At 42.5% G+C, this 21,950-nt stretch overlaps 1 protein-coding gene across 2 annotated transcripts in view; it reads left to right on the top strand.

Moving 5' to 3' along the window:
* Nucleotides 1-21,950, top strand: part of ESF1 (ESF1 nucleolar pre-rRNA processing protein homolog) — a 91,614-nt gene that overhangs the window by 23,798 nt on the left and 45,866 nt on the right. For both annotated transcript variants that reach the window (XM_030196342.1, XM_030196343.1), the window contains 4 exons: nt 3,888-3,988; nt 8,550-8,702; nt 11,888-12,002; nt 19,319-19,466. In XM_030196342.1, the coding sequence (XP_030052202.1) occupies nt 3,888-3,988; nt 8,550-8,702; nt 11,888-12,002; nt 19,319-19,466 (517 nt within the window). The remainder of the gene's footprint in view (nt 1-3,887; nt 3,989-8,549; nt 8,703-11,887; nt 12,003-19,318; nt 19,467-21,950) is intronic.

Here is a 21,950-nt window from a genome sequence, read left to right as displayed (position 1 = left end):
AAAACAGGTACCATAATGCCCAGCTCAAAGCAGAGTTAGCCTACTTGGCAGATGCTATTTATGACCTGTTATGGGTTGCGACCCGCAGTTGTCTTTGGCTGTCATGGCATGTTGGGAGCTCGGGTTGCATCATTGGGTAGCGAATGCAGCATCAAAGTCTAGTTAAACTACCTTTTTGGGGCAAGTGGCTATTTGGAGATGATCTCAGTTACTTGGTGAAAGAACTGGAGGAAATTAAGCCACAACGGAGGATAAGCCAAAAAATTCTGGTCGTTCGTCTTCAAGGGGCTCTTGATCTCGATTTTGAGACAGACGGTACCAACCTAGTCATCAGCAATATGGTCAGAAGTTCTACTTTTAAGCATGCCAATCTTCCTTCCTTCCTTGTGGACAAGAAATCCTTCTCTCAGTCAGCTAGAGTGCCCAATGCCTCCCAAGCTTCGCAATGATGCGAGGCTGGTCCACTCTTCTCTTCCTCTGGTGGGAGGATGCCTTCAGAAGTTTCGGGAGATGTGGGCCACAATCATGTCAGACCAGTGGGATCTAGATGCAGAAAGTGACAAGTTGGAGTTCTTCCACCCAGTCACTCCTCTCTTCTTGAAGTCTCCTTGTCAAAAGGGAACCAAGGCGTTCGAGGTTCAGTTCACTGTAGTTTCTTTCCTGGCACTCCAGGCCATTATTCCAGTTCCCCAGGCCGAACAGGGACAAGGCAGATTATCTATCTACTTCATTGTCCCAAAGAAGGAAGGCACCTTTCGTTCGGTCTTAGATCTCAAAGGTCTAAACTGCTGCCTCTGAGTGTCCCGCTTTCACATGGAAACACTAAGAGCAGTCATAGCCTTGATTCAAGCGGGAAAATTTCTCACTGTCCTCGATCTCAAGGAGACATACTTGCTTATGCCCGTAAGAGGTTTCTTTGTTTTGCAGTGCTGGGCTGTCACTTCCAGTTCAGGGCTTTGCCCTTTGGTTTCACCACGGAACCAAGAACATTTACCAAGGTTATGGTGGTGGTGGCGGCCTTCCCTTGGCGCCAGGGAATCAGAGTTCACCTGTATGTGGACGACTGGCTCATTTGTGCATTGTCCTATTCAGACAGCGGGGAGGGAGGTGTCTCCCAGTGCACTGTTCCTTCCTTTCTTCCAAAAGTGGTATCAGCATTTTATTTCAGTCAATCTGTGGAACTTCTGTCCTTTAGCAGTGAGGATGAAGAGGCTCAGTATTCTCCCTTGAAGCTTCTCAGTGTGCATAGAGTCCTCATTAGATATCGGGAAGTCATGAATGAGTTTCGCAAATCAGACAGACTGTTTGTGCTTTTTTGGTAATCAGAGGCTTGGTCTCTTAGCATCTAAGCCCACAGTTGCTAGATAGATGAAGGAGACTATTGTGTCAGCTTATTTGCTTGCAGAGAAGCAGGCTCCTCAAGCCTTGCAGGTTCATTCTACAAGGCATACAGCGACATCTTGGGCAGAGACTCCCTTTCTGTCTCTGGCAGATATTTGCATGACGGCAACGTGGTTCACACTGCATACTTTTTCCAAGCACTACAGGGTAGATATTGTGGTGTGCTCGGAAGCCAGTTTTGGATCTTCAGTCCTCAGGGCAGAAGCACCAGGATCCCACCCACTCTAGGAATTGTTTTAAACATACCACAGGATTCTGGAATAGTGGGAAGCTATGTAATGGAAGGAGAAATTAGGTCTTACCTGATCATTTTCTTTCCATTAGTCCTCCCCACTGTTTCAGAGGCCCACACAAGGTTTCTGAGATAATTAGTCAGTGCGAAGTAATGGGCCAAATAATGACTTTCACCTTGCATGGTGTTTTTTACATATCTTTATTTATTTATTAAAAACATTTCTATTCCACTCTATCCAAAGTTCTTAGCGGATTACATACTACGAACACAAAGCAATAAAACATAAGCATTAACAGAAAATCAACAAACAGATGAGAGAAGTCTGCACATGTTTGCTCATCTGGTTAGTGTTGGGTTAGCAAGGATTTTAAAGTTGTTGTGTTTATTCTGAGTTTATCCTTACTGCTTGTCTATGTAAACACTGAGGAGTTGAACTGGATGCCAAGAGAGATACGTCATCTCAGTTTTCACTTCTCTATCTGCACATGCTGGTTGATGTATGTGATGATGTAATCCACCTAGAGTTGCAGGATAGTATAGAATATAACTTTTTAAAATACATAAATAATTAAATGGAAACAAATATCCCACATGTTCTAGAATAGTGGGAAGGACTAATGGAAAGAAAATTATCAGGTAAGACCTAATCTATCCTTTTTAAATATTTTTACATCCTTAAAACCTTCGTTGAGGGCATTTTCCATTCTGCATCTAGAAGGCTAACGCTTTAACCCATCAAGTGGTAACAGAAGTGCACTGTACGCACAGAGTTCCAGAGGCTTGATATCTTCGCTGAGTATTTTCCTTGATGGTGCAGTTTTGGTTTAACTATGTTTGTTGCAGTGTAATATTTTAATGGTATTTCCTCCAGAGTTTAGAACTAGCACTGTAATTCAGAGTAGACCTTTTGATATTGTTCACAGCCCATTTTGGATTCAGTGTAGCTTCATTTTTGTGGTTTGGCTTTTTCCCATAATAACCCATAATACAGGGAGAGGAAATGGTCTGGTTGTTAGAACAGTGGGTTCAAATCCTGCTTCTACCACTGACTTTCTTTGTGACCTTGGCCAAGTCACTTATCTCCCATTGTTTCAGGTACCCACGTATATTGTAAGCTTTTGAGGCAGGGATATGTTGTATGTTGTGCCTCAGTACTTATCACCATTGTATAGTGTTGGGTACATCTAATAGTTCTATTAAATATGTATAATAATAACTCCCCCCAGACATCTTCATGGCTTTGCTTCCTTTCAGCAAATGGGGTGGGTATGGAGATTGGGAAGTCTTCTATGACGCCAAACGTCTAAGAGCTGGCTTTTTTTCTGCAAGGATCCTCACAGTAGGAGTGCCCATCTTGTCCTCCTAGAGCTTGAGTGCATCACCTCTTATTACCTGAGTCCCAATGAATAGGAGTCATGAACCCAAGTCTCTTATGCCATGGTTGAGTTAAGATGTTGACTGCATTCCATTAGTCTTGCTCCCCCTCCCCTTTTTTTTCCTCCTTAGCGTTTCTACTATGTTCTTCCCAACTCTTTTTTTATCCATAAAGGGCTAGATTCTGTATATGGTGCTGAAAAAATTGAGCACTAAGCGCTGTTCTATAAAGAGCGCTCCAAGTTGGGCACTGAATCTTAGGTACGAGGATTTACACCAAGTGAAACCTGGTGTAAATCCTTGCACCTAAGTTAGGCGCAGATTAGCCTTATTCTGTAATATTGCGCACAAATTCCAGGAACACCCCTGATCCACCCATGGCCACTCCCCATATCGGATCCTCGCAGAAAAATTTACGCATGCATCTTTATAGAATAGTGACTATATAGATATGTATGTAAATTTTAACTATTGCCAATTAGCACCAGTAATTGTTCGTTCCCACTTATTGGTGCTAATTGGCTCATTAAGCAATTGAATTGTGCACCCAAATTGGGCGTGTGCATTTTTGAGTGCCATGTATAGAATTTGGGGGAACATGTCAAGACTACTTAGACATTCAGTGGTTCCTAGACATACCTAGAATGCCACTTTCTGGCCAGCAGGGGGCCATCCCACTTCTTCCTCCTATGAGTCTGATCTGATCATCTCTGTGGTGCACTCAGGCTTGAACATTATTGATGGAGAATATTCATAGATAAATCCTCCAAGCCCCAGGTACTATGGTCTGAGCTATAGTACCATTTACCTTTTTAATGATACAATATTGCTTTGTTTTAGTGAGCTGAGTTTTTTTTTTTTATACTCTTTCCTATAGATTTACCCTTCAGAGTTTGGGAAAGAGCGATTGAAGCAAGAGGAGCTCCGTGGCCCTGTTGAACTTGCAAGTCTTACAGAAGATGTCACAGAGGAACCAAAGTATGTAGTCTGGCCTTAAAGCAAGAAAAAAGCATATAGTGCTGTCATAGTAGGATAGACAGAGGAGAGTTTTCCAAGTGGAGATCAACCAGTGCCAGAGGGACCAACATACTGCAGCAGACAGAGAGGACAGGTCAATAAGCTAAACATATAGGGGTTGATATTCAAAGCGTGCTTTACATACAGGAGGTGCTTTATAAAGTTATCCCCATAATGGGCAGTGCCTATTCCTTGAAGCTTACAGTCTAATAAGACAAAACACATAGCTAAAAGCAGATAGAAGGCTTGGCTATGACTCAGAAGGTTTATGATAAATGAGAATAAGTAGAAGAGAGGGAACTTCTAAGAAGATCATCATGTATTACTTTTGGGTCTTTCAAATGTTTAGTGGTGAACCCTATTTATGGAAGTAGTTGCTAATCAGCCTTTTTAACATGAATTAGTTATGTAATGACAATGAGAAATGCACGCCCCAGTCTAGTATTCGATTTGAGACTACAATAGTAAAGAACAAATATAGAAAGGTATTTTCTTTCTTTTTAAGGGATATGTTACCATGTTACCCTGTAAGCAATAAACATCATATCCTTCTGATGACATCGGCAATACCTGCTACACTGTTTTTCTCTTTTTAGCACAAAAAAGTATGGAAGAATGTTATAGGAAACTGAAAATATTCTAGATCATTGCAGAATGATGACAGGCTTATATACAGTGTTTGATTGGGGAGGAGGGGAAGGTCTCAGGTCTATAATTCAATTGCATTAGAACTTAATGTTGACTGAAACTTAGAATAATTTGATTGCTATATTGAAATTGAGAAGTATTCCGAGTAATTAGAGCAGTAAGTTGAAAATCAGGAAAGCCTGGGTTCAAAACCTGCTTCTCATTAGGCAAGACACTTCATCCTGCTTTGCTTCACGTGCTAATTAAAGAGTCCTTTTACTAAGCTCTGGTAAATGCTAGTGCGTGCATAACATTACCACAGATTAAAATGGCTTACCGAGCATATCCCAAAGTAAGTTTTGGATCTGCGTATACAAAGCACGTGCTAAAAGCCATTTTCTCATTTTTCTGGGAGAGGGTGTGTCAGGGTGGAGAGTGGGCGTTCCTTTGCTAATCAGTTAGCACATGAACCCTTATCACCTAAAAAATAGTTGTTGGTGCATGTTCACATGCTAATCATTTTAATGGCCACACGCTAATGGCAAAATTAGTGCATGGCCATTCAAAAAGTTGGAAAATTGTCTATTTTCTGGCCATGGTAAAAATGGCCTTAGCACACGGGATCGACCTGGGGAAGGGAAGGGGAAATAGGACTTGATATACCGCCTTTCTGAGGTTTTTGCAACTACATTCAAAGCGGTTTACATATATTCAGGTACTTATTTTGTACCAGGGGCAATGGAGGGTTAAGTGACTTGCCCAGAGTTACAAGGAGCTGCACTGGGAATCGAACTTAGTTCCTCAGGATCAGAGTCCACTGCACTAACCACTAGGCTACTCCTCCACTCCTAGGGTGCACTAAGACCACTTTTTTATTTCAGCTTAATAAAAGGGACCACTAAGACTATCTAAGCTGTCTGGGAGGAGAGAAACACCTATTGAATCTGAATGAACTCACTTTGAGCTTCCAATGGAATGAGCTAAATCTAAATACACATAAAATATTCTAGATGAATGTAAGAAGACCAAAACTGTAGTCTGAATCCATAGAAGAGCTGGATTTATATTTTCACCATGGTTCCCTCCTGTTTAGTTCATTTTGGATTTAGCTTGTACCTTTCAGTAGTATCTCAGAGTGAGTTGGTTAACATTCAGGTACAGTGGATACTTCCCTGTCCCTGGAGAGCTTACAGTCTAACATAATGTCCCCTTGCAAGTTTTGGGGACAAGAATGTATGTGGGGGGGGGGGGGGGGGGGTTGAGGTGTCTTCAAAAACAGCTGTAGCCAGGCCCATGACGATAAGCTATTATTCCAGGTCAGCAGCAGCATTTGGGCTCCCATCTTCCTCAGACCCTGTTTGGGAGTGATTTACACCACTTATTGTACTGTCATGGGAGAACAAACTGTACCCGCTGTCTTCAGTGGGAGAAATGTACCAGACAATATTCCGCCAGCAGCCATCAGCTGAATATCGGCTGAAACCCACATAACACTCTACAGAAATCCCCTCTCTCCCCCCTCCCCTCCCTGGCCCTACTAGATATCCCTTGTGGTACAAGTGGGTTAGATGGGGGCAGGAGTGAAGCTCACTCGCTTCTGCCCCTTGTGACTGCCAGCAGCTTTTGAGTTGTCCTAACTTGACTGGCTTAGCTATGCTGGCACTCACATAATCGCCAGCTGATCTGTAGTGCTGCCTTTTGTACCACCCTGACATGTCCACTTTTAACGTGGACAGTTAGATGATATTCAGCGGCACTTCCTGGTTTAGTGCCGCTGAATATTGGTGGTTGGGCAACTCACTGCAGTTAAAGCTGGCCAGATCCTCTCCTGTCTGCTTAAATCGCTTTGATTATCAGCTGGGTTGTATTTATATTTTGGCACTGAAAACAGCTTCCACACCTTTTTCCATCATCAGAGAATATAGCACTGCAGCATTGTTTGGCTGAAGGGTAGAGCAGTGTGAACAGATAAAACAGAGGCATCTTTTGACTGCTTCAAATAATATCAAACAAAACAGAACAAGGTTCTGAGTTTTGGTCACTGTTAGCGATGTATGTGCGGAGAACACAGTTTGACCTTCTAAGCTAAGTAGTCTCTGCAGTAGCTAAGAGTTGGAAATAAAATTAGTATGGGCAGTGATCTATGCTAGCGTGAAATGAAAATAACGGCTATAATATATGCTCAGCCTGTCCATTTTAATTTTGTTCACTTTTGCAAAATTTCCCTTTGCTAGATGTTCAGTGTTTACTACATAACAACCAGTGTCTAGAAGACTTTTTAAAAGGATTTATTTCAGAGGCATACCTAGCATTGCAATTTGCTGTTTTTTTCCCTGAACCTAGGCAATCGTGAGAACAGAAGTAAAAGGTGCAGCTGTCAGTTGCAGTGATTTCAAGTGTTAAACTGTACCTTTAGGACAACTGTGTGCAATTAAAATATGGAAAAAACAAAACATTCATTTGAAAGGCTGATAGGGAATCCTAAATTATCATTCGTAGAAAATGAGCTGCATAAGTGGGTACTTGTATTGTACCCATTGATGCAGATCAAATTAATGGGGATAATGGCGCCCCCACTGCGAAATACACTTCACCAGACTAATGAGATGTTCACTACAGTATTACCAGGAATATTACCTACATCTGAAAGCACCTAAAATTTGTTGTAAAACAGGCACATTGGTGGCGCACAGTGCTGCTGCATGGAGGAACTTAGATTCAGTTCACAGCTCAAGTCTTCTGCTTTTGGAGTTGCAGGTAATGCAGAAGAGAGCAAAATGGTGCATGCAGTTCCTTTTTGCTGAGTCTGCACGTGAATAGATGCTGATTGTGCAGTTTGTTTCCTTGCCAACTATTTATGTGATCATTTCTACTTTGAGAGCTGTGTGGAATACATAGGTGTTTAACTGAGGTCTGTGGAGTAGATGGGAGTGTGAAGGCCTGGGAGGATTGGCTAGGCTATACCTAGGACAAAGAAATCTGGGACACAATCTGTAAGTATATTCACACATGTACTTCTATTACTAATTATAAACAATTACAGTACCAGATAGTGCACAGAACCTATTGGACCCTGATTACAGGAGAGCACGCAGGGGTTGGAAAGCAAGTAATCTGCTAGAGGAATTGTATGCAGTGGTGGCTTAGTCCCTGGATTAGGAAATATTGGGTGTGGGACAAGATGAAGAATGGACTGGACGATGAACCATATCACTGTCTCTTGGGTCTCTTCCTGGAGAGGAACTCCAGTAAACAGCATAACATTTACATCAGGGGTTAAAAAGGGGATAACTAGACAATGGAAAAAGGATAGGGGACCTTCTCTTGATAATTAGCAAGTGATATTTCAAGAAATGCACATATATCACAAATTCACTTGTCAGTTAAAAGGCCTTAAGGATGCTTACGAGAGGCTATGGGCCCGCCCTGCCTTCATTTGAAGTGGAAAGTTGGAGGACCTTCGGAACCTAGTCAAGGCTACTTCAATATGTATTTAAAGTTCCTTAAGGATGCTTATGAGAGGCTATGAGCCCGCCCTGTCCTTCACTTGACGTGGAAAGTTGGAGGACCTTTGGGACCTAGTCTAGGCTACTTCAATATGTACTCAAAGTGCACTACAGCTCAGCCAACAATGATGAAACCTAGCCTATGATTCTACTAGGTTTGATTTTTAAATACATTCTCGGTAAGATGATTATTTAGGGGAAGGGGCATAGGGAAGGGGTGGGGCAGATGAGAGGAAGGGCATCTAAACTTTTAAGTAACTGTTACTCTAATAGGTGGTTTAAGGTTGTTTTCAATTTTATCTGATTTATACTATACTAAAACTTTAATAAAGATTATGGTTTAAAAATAACTAAGGTCTGTGGTCCCACCCTCTTTTCTTTTTTTGTAGAATTTATAGAGAGAAGATGCGAGAATATCAATTCAGTCGACTGAAATACTTTTACGCAGTGGTAGAGTGTGACTGTCCTGAGACAGCCAATAAAATTTATGAGGAATGTGATGGCCTGGAATTTGAAAGTAGCTGTTCCTTTGTAGATCTAAGGTAAAGCATGTGCTTGGTGAATCTTCTTGTTTTTCAGGGGTGAGGGACACATTTTTGGATTTTGTTTTAATTCTATGCTGATTTCTGTTGGAAGACACTTTAATGGCCAGAATTTTGATCAGCATTGTTGTTGTTCTTTACCATATATGTATGTGTGTTTGTATATATATATTTTTTTGTTTTTGTTTTATTGTGCTGAGGGGAGAGCAAGACTTAGTTTTAAAGAGGGGATCATTTTCTCTCTCTGTCTCTCTCTTTCTGTTTTTCTTTCTCTTTCTGTCACATATACAAATGGTTTTGAAGGTAGCTGAGATGCCCTATGCAAAATTGGACTTGTAAGTTGTGATTTTTATTTCACAGCACTTAAAAGTTTTCACAGATACTGAGGCTGGCTGTTTGTTATTTGTCCCACAGCAACTTGTAGCCTCTCTGGATTACCAGTTCTTTCAGAACTAACCTGTGCTGGCATTAAGGCACTAAGAGCCTTAGGTCCATCAAGCCCAGTATCCTGTTTTCCAGTAGTGGCCAATCCAGGTCACAAAAGATCCCAAAACAGTAAAACAGATTTTATTCTGCATATCCTAGAAATAAGCAGTGGATTTTCCCAAGTCCATCTTAATAAGGGCTTATGGACTTTTTTTTTTTAAGGAAAGTATTCAAACTCTTTTTAAACCCTGCTAAGCTAACTGTTTTTACCACATTCTCTGGCAATAAATTCCAGAGTTTAATTACACGTTAAGTGAAGAAATGTTTTCTCTAGTTTGTTTTAAATTTACTACTTAGTAGCTTCATTGCATGCCTCTTAGTCCTAATATTTTTTGAAAGGGTAAACAAATGATTCACATCTGCTTGTTCTGCTCCACTCAGTATTTTATAGACCTCTATCATATCTCCCCTCAGCTGTCTCTTCTCCAAGCTGATGAGCCCTAGCTGCTTTAGCCTTTCCTCATAGGGAACGCGTCCCATTCCTGTTATAATTTTTGTTGCCCTTCTCTGTACCTTTTCCAATTCCACTGTATCTTTTTTGAGATGCGGTGACCAGAATTTCACACAGTATTCGAGGTGTGGTCACATCATGGAACAATACAAAGCCATTATAACATTCTCATTTTTGTTTTCTATTCCTTTCCTAATAATTCCTAACATTCCATTTGCTTTCTTAGCCACCACTGTACACTGAGCAGAGGGTTTCAACATACCGTCAATGATGAAACCTAGATCCTTTACCTGGATGGTGGTTCCTAATTTGGAACCTTGCATCATGTAACTGTAATCTGAGTTCCTCTTTCCCAAATGCATCAATTTGCACTTGCTCACATTAAACATCATCTGGTGAAGGTGGTTAGCTTGGCAGAGTTTAAAAAGGGGTTAGACGGTTTCCTAAAGGACACATCCATAAACCACTACTAAATGGACTTGGGAAAAATCCACAATTCCAGGAATAACATGTATAGAATGTTTGTACATTTGGGAAGCTTGCCAGGTGCCCTTGGCCTGGATTGGCCACTGTCGTGGACAGGATGCTGGGCTCAATGGACCCTTGGACTTTTCACAGTGTGGCATTACTTATGTACTTATGCCGTTGGGATGCCCAGTTTTGTAAGGCCCTCTTGCAATTTTTCACAATCCTCTTGCAGTTTAACAACTTTGAATAACTTTGTGTCATGAGCAAATGTAATCACCTCACTAGTTATTCCCACCTCTAGATCATTTATGAATATGTTAAAAAGCAGCAGTCCCAGCATAGACCCCTGGGGAACCCCACTGTGTTCATGAGGTACTTTGTCAAATGCCTTTTGAAAATCCAGATACACAATATCTACCAGATCACCTTTATTCACATGTTTATTCACCCCTTCAAAGAAATGCAGTAGACTGATGAGGCAGGATTTCCCTTGACTAAATCCTTGTTGGCTTTGGAGCTAATTTTCAAAAGAGAAAAACGTCCAAAAACTGTCATAAAGCACAGTTTGGACATTTTTCTTAAAACATCCAAATCAGTATTTTCAAAAGCTATTTTGCAGACGTTTATCTATGCAGTTCGTCTTTAGTGCGTCCAAATCACAAGGGAGTGTGTTGGGGGGGGGGGGGGGGGGGGTTTCAAAGGCAGACGTTTTTCTTTTTTTGAAAATTACCTTCTTTCCTATTTGAATTGTGGATGTTTTGTGCAAAACGTCCAAAGTCAGACTTAGACTTCATATAAAAATGCCCCTCTTTTTTTCATCATCCATGCTTTTGTATATGCTCTGTAATTTTGTTCTTTAAAATAGTTCCTACCATTTTGCCTGGCAGTAGCATCAGGCTCACCGATTTATAATTTCCTGGATCGCTTCTGGATCCCTTTCTAAAAATTGGCGTTAAATTGGCCACCCTCCAATCTTCCTGTACCATGCTTGATTTTAAAGATAAATTACATATTACAAACAATAGCTCTACAAGTTCATTTTTCAGTTGTATCAGTACTCTGGGATGTACACTTGAGATTTGTTTCTTTCATTTCTTCTTCCCACACTCATTTAAGGCAGTAATGGTTGAGAGGCAGGGGTCATTGATTACTCTAGATTCTGGTACAAGTGAACCCATAAAGCCAGCCAGTCGGTCACTATCACTGCAGCATTTCCCTCTTCTTCCTATCTGAGAACCCAAGAGTCTGGTATTATTGATGGCTGCAATCTCAAAGAAAAGTATATCCTCCCTGTACTCTGAAATCCCTTCCCTCTCCAGTCAGATTTCTTCTGGCTCAACTAGCAGGTTTTGTTGTTGTTGTTTTGGCCTTCTTGTGCTGCCAAATAGTTTAGAATCATGGGAGCCATGTCAAAGTGACAGGCTTCAAAATAACAGAGCGAGTTTTCTCGCTTTGCATACTTTGCATTTTCTTGGTTGAAAAACCAGTAGATTTTTTAAATCTCATGGCCCACTTTGCAGATCTTTCAGACACTCCACTGGCTCCAAAACCGTGATTTAGAAACCAGCAGTTTCAAAAATGACCTTTGTTATTTTAAAAGGAAATTAGATAATTCAGTGAATGTAAGAACATACTGTGTTGCTGAACTTAGTTGCCTTGCCATGTCCAACATGACTTTGACAAAAAACAATGAAGGCAAGTCTGGAAAATTGTTTATTCTTATGAGCCACTGTTGTGTATGTTGGTGTTTGTGTGATTGAGCCTTGCCTCCTGCTCTTAGATTTATTCCAGATGATGTTACATTTGATGATGAACCAAAGGACACAGCCACTGATGTGGACCTCACTGTATATAAACCAAAATACTTCATGTCTGCAGCTACGGCAACATCAAAGGTATACTACATAACTTTTCGTTCATTTGCCAGTTTTCATTTGTTTTAAATCCAGATCTGCTTAAGAACATGACACTCTAGTAGATGGTAAAAGAAAAAGTATTGCTTTAATATAGTTATTTTTTGAATTAACTAGGATCACTTTTGTGATTTTTCACAGCTTATGTAAATTTTTTGTATTGATGACAAAATAACTGAAATAAGGATTAGAACCAGTGATTATAATCTTGGTAGTATGCAATAATTGTTTGTTACCCTTATGTATAACTAGGAAAAAAGGCCCGTTTCTGACACAAATGAAACGGGTGCTAGTAAGGTTTTCCTCGGAGTGTGTATGTTTGAGAGAGTGTGTGTGAGAGAGAGAGAGCGAATGTGTGAGTGTGTGTGTGTGACAGAGAGAGAGTGAGACTGGGTGTGATTGTGTCTGTGAGAGAGAGAGTGTGTCTGTGAGAATGAGTGTGTGCCAGGACCGTCTGACACAACTCTCTCTGCCCCGCCCTCGCGTCAAAACGTGATGATGTCGAGGGTGGAGCATTGAGAGTGAAGGGGTACGCCACGTCACACGCATGACGGACAGAGACAAGACCAGGAGGTGAAGTTTATCCTGGTGAGTGCCCGTGGCTGCGTAAGCTCCCCGCCGTTGCCTGTCAGCTGGTGGATGGGAGAAGCTGTGTGTCGTTAGGTTGACAGTGATTAGCACCTCCCCACCCCCCAGCATCTTGGCAGAGACCTGTCTGTTTTTTAAAATTCGTACGGACGGGGCGTGGAACTGGAAGGGAGGGACGACGACCGTGGAACTGGGAGGGAGGGAGGCGGGACCATGGAACTGGGAGGCAGGACCCCGGAACTGGGTGGGAGGGAGGAGGGGGGACCCTGGAAGGGAGACCCTGGAACTGGGTGGGAGGGAGGGGGGGAACCTGAAACTCTGAAGGAGGAGGGAATGACCCTGGAACTTGGAGGGAGGGGAGGGAGGGGACGACCCTGGAACTCGGAGGGAAGGAGGACCCTGGGACTCGGAGGGAGGGAGGACCCTGGAACTCAGAGGGGGGGGACGACCCTGGAACTCAGAGGTGGGGGAAGACCCTGGAACTCAGAGGGAGGGAGGAAGGAAGGGTGACAACCCTGGCACTTGGACGGAGGGGGGGAACCCTGGCACACACACTCATTCTCACACACACACACTCATTCTCACACACACACTCTCTCACAGACCCACAGTCGCACCCAGTCTCACTCTCTCTCTCTCTCTCTGTCACACACACACACTCACACATTCACTCTCTCTCTCTCTTTCTCTCACACACTCTCTCAAACGTACACACTCCAAGGAAAACCTTGCTAGTGCCCGTTTCATTTCTTCGAGAAACGGACCTTTTTTACTAGTAATGCCACACTGGGAAAAGACCAAGGGTCCATCGAGCCCAGCATCCTGTCCACGACAGCGGCCAATCCAGGCCAAGGGCACCTGGCAAGCTTCCCAAACGTACAAACATTCTATACATGTTATTCCTGGAATTGTGGATTTTTCCCAAGTCCATTTAGTAGTGGTTTATGGACTTGTCCTTTAGGAAACCGTCTAACCCCTTTTTAAACTCTGCTTAGCTAACCGCCTTCACCACGTTCTCCGGCAACGAATTCCACAGTTTAATTATGCGTTGGGTGAAGAAAAACTTTCTCCGATTTGTTTTAAATTTACTACACTGTAGTTTCATCGCATGCCCCCTAGTCCTAGTATTTTTGGAAAGCGTGAACAAACGCTTCACATCCACCTGTTCCACTCCACTCATTATTTTATATCTCTATCATGTCTCCCCTCAGCCATCTCTTCTCCAAGCTGAAAAGCCCTAGCCTCCTTAGTCTTTCTTCATAGGGAAGTCGTCCCATCCCTGCTATCATTTTAGTCGCCCTTCGCTGCACTTTTTCCAATTCTGCTATATCTTTCTTGCCACTGTTTTGAAAGAATTTTGCCTATTTTCATCAGGGAATTATGATTGTTTTGTTAGCCCACTTGGATATGTGTAAATAAGGATAGTTAGTCCAATAAAAAGGTATCACCTACAACTTGTTTATTGACCCTTATTTACACATATTCTTCTCCATAACGTGTTCTTTTTTTTTTTGCTTTAAAAGAAAGCCCTAACTATGCTTGCTGTATTTTCAGAAATATAAAACTATTATATAATGAATCCTATTTATCGATCAGTTTTAACTATTGAGTTCTAGAACTTAACTATTTGTTGAGTGAAAAAAATATTTCCTCCTATTTGAGTATTTCCATGTAACTTCATTGAGTGTCCCCTGGCCTTTGTACTTTTTGAAAGAGTGAAAAATGGATTCACTTCTACTCATTCTACAGCACTCAAGATTTTGTGGGCCTCAATCATATTCCTCCTCAATCGTCTCTTTTCCAAGATGAAGAGCCAAAAGCTCTTTAGCCTTTCCTTATACGTGAGGAGTTCCATCCCCTTTATCATTTTGTTCTCTCTCCTTTAAACCTTTTCTAATTCCGCTATATCTTTTTTGAGATATGGTGACCAGAATTGAACAATGTGTCATGCTAACATGAGCTACTACTACTACTATTTAGCATTTCTATAGCGCTACAAGGCGTACGCAGCGCTGCACAAACATTGAAGAAAGACAGTCCCTGCTCAAAGAGCTTACAATCTAATAGACAAAAAATAAAGTAAGCACATCAAATCAATTAATGTGTACAGGAAGGAGGAGAGGAGGGTAGGTGGAGGCGAGTGGTTACAGGTGGTTACGAGTCAAAAGCAATGTTAAAGAGGTGGGCTTTCAGTCTAGATTTAAAGGTGGCCAAGGATGGGGCAAGACATAGGGGCTCAGGAAGTTTATTCCAGGCGTAGGGTGCAGCGAGACAGAAGGCGCGAAGTCTGGAGTTGGCAGTAGTGGAGAAGGGAACAGATAAGAAGGATTTATCCATGGAGCGGAGTGCATGGGAAGGGGTGTAGGGAAGGACGAGTGTGGAGAGATACTGGGGAGCACCAGAGTGAGTACATTTATAGGTTAGTAGAAGAAGTTTGAACAGGATACGAAAACGGATAGGGAGCCAGTGAAGCGACTTTAGGAGAGGTGTAGTATGAGTAAAGCGACCCTGGCGGAAGACGAGACGGGAAGCAGAGTTTTGAACCGATTGGAGAGGGGAGAGGTGACTAAGTGGGAGGCCAGCAAGAAGCAGATTGCAGTAGTCTAAACGAGAGGTGACAAGGGTGTGGATGAGGGTTTTGGTAGAGTGCTTGGAAAGAAAAGGGCGGATTTTACGGATGTTGTAAAGAAAGAAACGAGCTATTAGGCTAGCTCTTGTTATACTTTATGTATGTATTGCAGTAGGTAATAACACCTATTGTTGAGGCTCTGTCTGTCTGTCTGCCAGACTGTATGCATAGCTTTGTGCATCTGCAAACAAAGCTATGACAATAGAGTTTTAAATAGTAGGAGAGCAGTAGTTGTTTGCTCAAATGAGAGCCAATGGAGGATCCCACTCCCTGCCAGCAGAAAAAGGGGCAGGACTGACTTCAGCTCAAGCTACAAAGCCAGCAGAAGATCCCAGTCCACTGGCAGAAGAAGCAGTTTGACCGCTAATGGTTTGATTTAGAACTGTGGAAGATTCCACTCTCAAAAAGAAGAAGCAATGTGACTGGTAGCAGCTTGTGTGATAGAACGGACAGAGGGTCCCAGTCCCCCAAGTGAAAGAGAAACAGGACTGGCCCTGTTGGCCTAAGTCAAAGAGCTGGTGGAGCATTCTACTCCCTCCACTGGCAGAAAAGGGGGTGGGACTGGTGGTGGCTCTGGTTAAAGAGCAGACAGAAAATCTCACTCTCTGCTGGCAGAAAGGATGGGACTTATAAACACATCGCTAAGTAGCAGCCAAGTGGGAGGTGGAAAGGAAGAGAAGGAAAGTAAAGGCATGGTTAGATGTGAGCGGGAAGGAGAGTGCAGGAAGTGAGGAGAGAAAGTACAAGGGGGGTGCTCTGCTCCTACCCAAAGGCCGCTGGCACCTCATTCCCTACTCTCTGAAGCGGCGGTGCAGCGCCGCACGTCTGTGTGTAAAAGAAGCGGATTGCCTCGTCGGGCCTTCTCTCACTGTGTCCCGCCCTCCTCTGATATAACTTCCTATTTTCGCAAGGACGGGGCACAGTGAGGGAAGGCCCACCAAGGCGATCCGCTTCTTTTACACGCAGACGCGAGGCGCTGCGCCACCGCTTCAGAGATTTTTTTTAAAGCCAGGGTGCTGGGTGGCAGAGAGAAGAGGGCTGTCGAGGGAGCTGATGGTAGGCAGGTGGGAACTGGGTCAGGGAGGGGGGGCTCAGATGGGAGAAGGGGACTGGGTTGGCGGGGCTCAGATGAGAGTAGGGGCCTGGAGCTGGAACTGGAGTCTGAGAAGGGGGCAGGAGGGAGAATGTGGCCATGCCTGAGGTAGGGATCTGAGACTAAAAATGAGGGCAGGTGAGAGAATGGTGCTGGAGCTGAAAAGGTGGGCCCTAATGCAAGGCATGTGGATGAAGGGGGCTGGGGGCTGAAAAGGAGGGTAGGTGGGATAAGGGGGCTAGGATGAACTGGGGGCTGAAAAGGAGGGTAGGTGGGATAAGGGGGCAGGGACTGGAGCTGGGGGCTGAAAAGGGACAGGGACTGAAACTGTGGGGACTGGGGGCTGAAAAGGGGACAGGGAGAAGTGGCTGGGGCTGAAGCTCGGGACTGGTGGGATAGTGGGGCTGGAACTGGGGGCTGAAACGGGGGGAGGCAGGTGGGAGAGGTGGGCTGGGGCTGGAACTAGGGGCAGGTGGGATAATGGGACTGGAACTGGGGGCCGAAAAGAGGGGGCAGAGAGAGAGAGGGGACAGATCCTGGATGGAAGGGGGAGCGAGAGGGAGGGCAGACCCTGGATGGATGGGAGAGGGAGGGCAAATGGTGGATCGAAGGGGCAGAGAGAAAGGGCAGACAGTGGATGGAAGGGAGAGAAAGGGCAGACAGTGGATGGAAGGGGGAGAGAGAGAGGGCAGATGGTGGATGGAAGGGGCAGAGAAAGGGCAGACGCTAGATGGAAGGGAGAGAGAGGGCAGATGTGGATGGAAGGAGCAGGGAGAGAGGGCAGACATTGGATGGAGGGGATAAGAGAGAGAGAGCAGACATTGGATGGAGGGGACAAGAGAGAGAGGGCAGACACCTGGATGGCAGGGTGAGAGCGAAGACAGATGCTGGATGGAAGGAAGACAGTGAAAAGAAGATGAGGAAAACAGAAACCAGAGACAACAAACTGTAAATAAAATATATTTTTTTGCTTTAGGATAAAGTAGTATTGTAGCTGTGTTAATAAATGTTTATAAATAGTAAATGTTTATAAATAGAACATGGAAAGAAGTTAATCTTTTTATTGGACTAATTTTAATACATTTTGACTAACTTTCAGAGAACAAAACCCCCTTTCTTAGGTCAGGATAGGATACTGTAACAGCACTATACTGTATTGACCTGAGGAAGGAGGTTTTGGCCTCTGAAAGCTAAATGTATTAGTCCAATAAAATGGTATTATTTTATTTTCTATATTTGTTTTATTTCTATTTGTTAATTTGTAAAGTTGTGATTGATATTTGTTAGTTTTTTCAAATTTACATCTGCTGTCTTTATATTTTGCACAGTATTAGGGGATATTTTCTGTTTCTGTGGTGTTGCATTGTATGCAGAGTCTGGCATCTTGGGGGTTCAGTTTAATTTTTGTCTAAATAGAAAGTTTATGATTACTTATTCTATAGTGGATTAGGATGTATCTGTGTTTGTGAAAAAAACTTGGCTTTCAGTTGGCATTGACTGTGCAGGATCGACGATCTGTACTATTCTGTCTGGTTTCGTTTTACAATAGATGAATTGATGCTCTAGTACTCACTGTAGTGTTTAAGATGCTTTCCTTTTCCTTGTGTGACTCGTAGAAATGACTGCTTATGGTATGGTAGAATTGTTCTTTAGATCCTTAGTGTTTTTTATTCTCGGTGTGCCTAGTACTGGATTTTAGAGGGCGGGGGGTTAAAAAAATTACCATCCCCGGGTGTTAACTACCCTAGGTACACCACTGGGTCTGCAGCTCAATGCATGTTGAGCTAAATTTGACCTACATTTTAATATCAATGTTCAGAATTGATATAGCTACAAACTGTATTTGAGCATCAGTTAGGAACCCTTTACTTACAGTATTATCTCATTGAAACCTAACGGTGCACTTCACATATCTTGTGTATTAAACCGGAGGAAAAAGCCTCAACAGACACCGTATTTTTGGCTGTACAGCTCAATGACTTGTTGGAGTTCTAACTGTCATCATAGGCAAAAAACCTCCCGGTAATAAAGTTTATATCCAGTCTTAAATAAACTTAGGTAAAACACCACTTATCTTGTTGGTCAAATTATTCTCCCGTGATCTGTCGCCACTCCGTCAATTCCACTGCCGACACTGGCCCAGGTTTTGGACACAAACTCCCTTGTCCTGCTTCAGGGTCCGTGGTGACTCCAATTTATAACTGTCGACTTTCACTACTAGCCGTTCTCTCTTCCGGAAACGGCTAGTAGTGAAAGTCGGAGGAACATATTACACAATATTTTGGAAAGCATCAGCCTTTTGAAATTAGTCTGTTGAAGCCTCCTTTGTCATTGGTGTGACCCCTGACGCAGGTGCGGTAGCACCGAAACACGGCCCGTGTCGGGTCTTTCTTCAATCAAAGTTCACTATTAAAGGATTTTTTAATGAAAGAACTGTGTTCCCTTTTGTTTTTAAAGGCCCTTTGTGCTGTTTTCTTGTTTTGGTCTTTTTTTGTACTTGGTTCCCTCTCTTTGTTACATTATCTTTTAGTTAAAAACAGAATAAAATTAGTTAAAATATGTGACATCATTTCCTTCTCGCCTTCCCTTTTGTTTGTTGTTGTTGTTTATTCTTAGCTTCATAAAGCTATCACAGGGCCTTCCTTCAAACTCAGGTTAAGGTTTATGAGGAAACAAATATAAAACTTAAGTGTGCACTAGCATTCAGCAAATTTTATCTTTAAAATTAGTTAAAATACCATCAGGAGTGGTGACATCAGTTCCTTCTTGCCTTCCTTTTGTTTGTTGCTGTTTATTTCTGGGATGACTGTGTTTATTTGTTCTCTGTGGGCTTAATCATTGAAACATGGTTTGCCTGATCCTACTGGGTGATAATATAACATAGTGTGGCACCAGCTTTTTTATGCCTTGTAAGAGGGTTGCCTGTTTCCATCATTGCATTTTTATTTGCATTTCTAATAGATGGTCTCCTTTTTTTTTAATTTATAGGTAGACATCACCTGGGATGAGACAGACCATGACAGAATGACTGCATTAAACAAAACCTTTAAAAAAGATGAAATTCTGGACATGGATTTTCAGGCTTATTTGGCCTCCTCCAGTGAAGAGGAGGAAGAGGAGGCACAATATGGAACTGGTAGATAAGAGTTTTCATTCCTATCTTCTTTAGATATCTTTCAGAACTATGTAACAGGAAGTAAATTCCATTATCTTCCAGGTACAGTGTGTTTAACAAGGGAAGCTGATGGAAGGAAACATAAAAAAAAGTCTAGTGCTCTTCAGCTTGAAAAAGAGATGTCTGAGGAGTTATGATAGATGGGAACAATTATTGATGCTTTTGAATAATTCTAGGATCAGGCAATACACTATGAAACAGGTTGTAGATGCAAAACAAATTTAAGAAGCGCTTCTAGTGTAACCAGAATGGAATGACTCAGAGTGTCTTCAGTTGACTGGGCTTGGGGATCCCTTCCAACTAAGCTATTTTAAGTTTGGAAGGGGAGTAGGCATAGGGTAGAGGAAATGGGTACCCACCCATGTTACCCAAGAGCTCCCTCCACCCCTGAAAATTTTTTTTCTAGTTTCACGACTGGTGCTGTGGAGCATCGGGTTAAAAAATAGTATCACAAAGTCACTAAAACTCTAGATGATGTTCCATGGAAGCTCAGATGCTCATTGGGTGTAGCACCCTGGTCAAGGATGATTTGTTTGAGCGAAAGTGAGAAGTGAGAAGAATAGAAAGCCAGGTACAAAGTAGGGATCCAGCAATAGAAACAGTGGAGCTATGACTAATCTATATAGTACCAAAACCTTTAAAGGGGAAAGAAAATTCTATATTCGATCAACTGAGAAAGCATGAAATAACTCAAAGGAATTTTTTTTCAATAGTTAATAAGTTATTGGGAGGATGGGTCTTCAGTTGTTCATGTTTCATGGAAAAGGTAACTAACTAAAGTAAAGATTTAGATTAAGTATGAATTTGTCAGCAGATATACCTGTGGAGTGTAGGCTTTTGGAAGATCCTGTTTGAAGTATTTACTTTGCTTTCAAAAATATCCAGAAAGGCCAGAAGGCAATATATTATGCATTACACCCCTGTTTCTTGAGTCTTCTGAAGATATCTCAGTGAGTGGCCCCTCTTGTGTTTGCACATTATTTCCAACTTCCATCTTAGCTTTCCTGGATTCCTTAGTATGTACAAACTATCTGTCCATAGCCAACATTCCTTTATCTGCCAGGTTGAGAGGGTTGTCAGTCATCAAATAATATCCTTTTTTTAAAAGAAGACAGGGACTCTTCCCACTATCAAGCATGGTTTCGGTCAGGACACAACACAGATTCTGATCTTTGTATCTGATTACATCTTCTGTTGAATGGATGAGGAGAGCAAATTCTTTTGGACATGACCTCCACATTTGACCTAGTGGATGACACTATTCTTCATCAGTGCTGTCTGGTAGGAATGAATGGTTGGTTTACTGAGTGAATTGCATTGTATCTGGTCAGACTATCAGCAGTAATTAGCATCCAAAGCTACTCTTCCTTGAAATTCCACAAGTGTCTCCATTGTCCCCCAGTTCTGTTTAATATCTTTTTGGAATCGTTGAAGGGTTAATTCTTTCACTGAGACTAACAGAATACAGTGCACTCCATTTAAGTGCACGTCGGATAAGCGCATGCTCTGTTTAACTGCATGCCTTACTTCGGTCCCATTTTTGGCGCCATCAATTTCTGTGGGGACAAACTTCAGTTTAGCACACCACTGATAAGTGCAAGATTCGCTTATATGCATGGTTTAAGACCGCTCCTCTGCAGGAAAGACTCCGCATAAGCGCACGCACGGAATATGGAAGCCAATTGGCACGTGACAAAGGGGCGATAAATTTGAAATCTCATTGGTTACCTGCCACAGGCGGTAACCAATGAGAGTTAATTTGTTAGAATAAGCGAAAGAAGGTTGTTAGAGTGTACAATGCAGTCATCTTTGTAGTCGCGCAACTGTAAAACTTTAACACTGGCTGAACGAATAGAAGTTCTTAAAAAATTAGAAAACAAACAAAGTCAAGCATCTATTGCTAAATACTAGGGGGTCAATCCCAGTCAAATTTCACGTATCTTGAAGCAGAAAGATCAGCTTCTGGAAGACTGGCAAAGCAATACTAATCCACACAGGAAACGTAAACGGGCGGGAAAAGCTGAGGATGTAGAAGATGCTCTTCTTCGCTGGTTTTGTCGAGTCAGGAGCAGATAGTTTCCTATCAGTGGTCCACTGCTTATGGAGAAAGCTAATCACCTAGCTGAAAGTCTTGGACTAACTGAATTCAAAGCCACTGTTGGATGGTTGGAAAGATGGAAGGAGAGGAACAGCATAAAATTCAAGAAACAGCAAGGTGAAAAACAAGACGCTGATGACTTTGGTGCTGAAAATTGGGTTGTTTCAGTTCTTCTTACCATCTTGAGCGAGTTTGCACCTCGTGACATTTTCAATGCTGACGAAACCGGTCTGTGCTCGCGAGCGATTCCTGATGGAACACTTGCATTCAAACAAGCCGAAACTACAGGAAGTAAAACGTCGAAGGACCGACTGACGATCCTCCTTTGCTGCAGTATGGATGGGAGT

Source organism: Microcaecilia unicolor, chromosome 3 (genome assembly GCF_901765095.1).
Source record: "Microcaecilia unicolor chromosome 3, aMicUni1.1, whole genome shotgun sequence".
Lineage (NCBI taxonomy): Eukaryota > Metazoa > Chordata > Amphibia > Gymnophiona > Siphonopidae > Microcaecilia > Microcaecilia unicolor.
The sequence above is the reverse complement of the archived record's forward strand: the minus strand, read 5'-3'. Positions and strand labels throughout refer to the sequence as shown.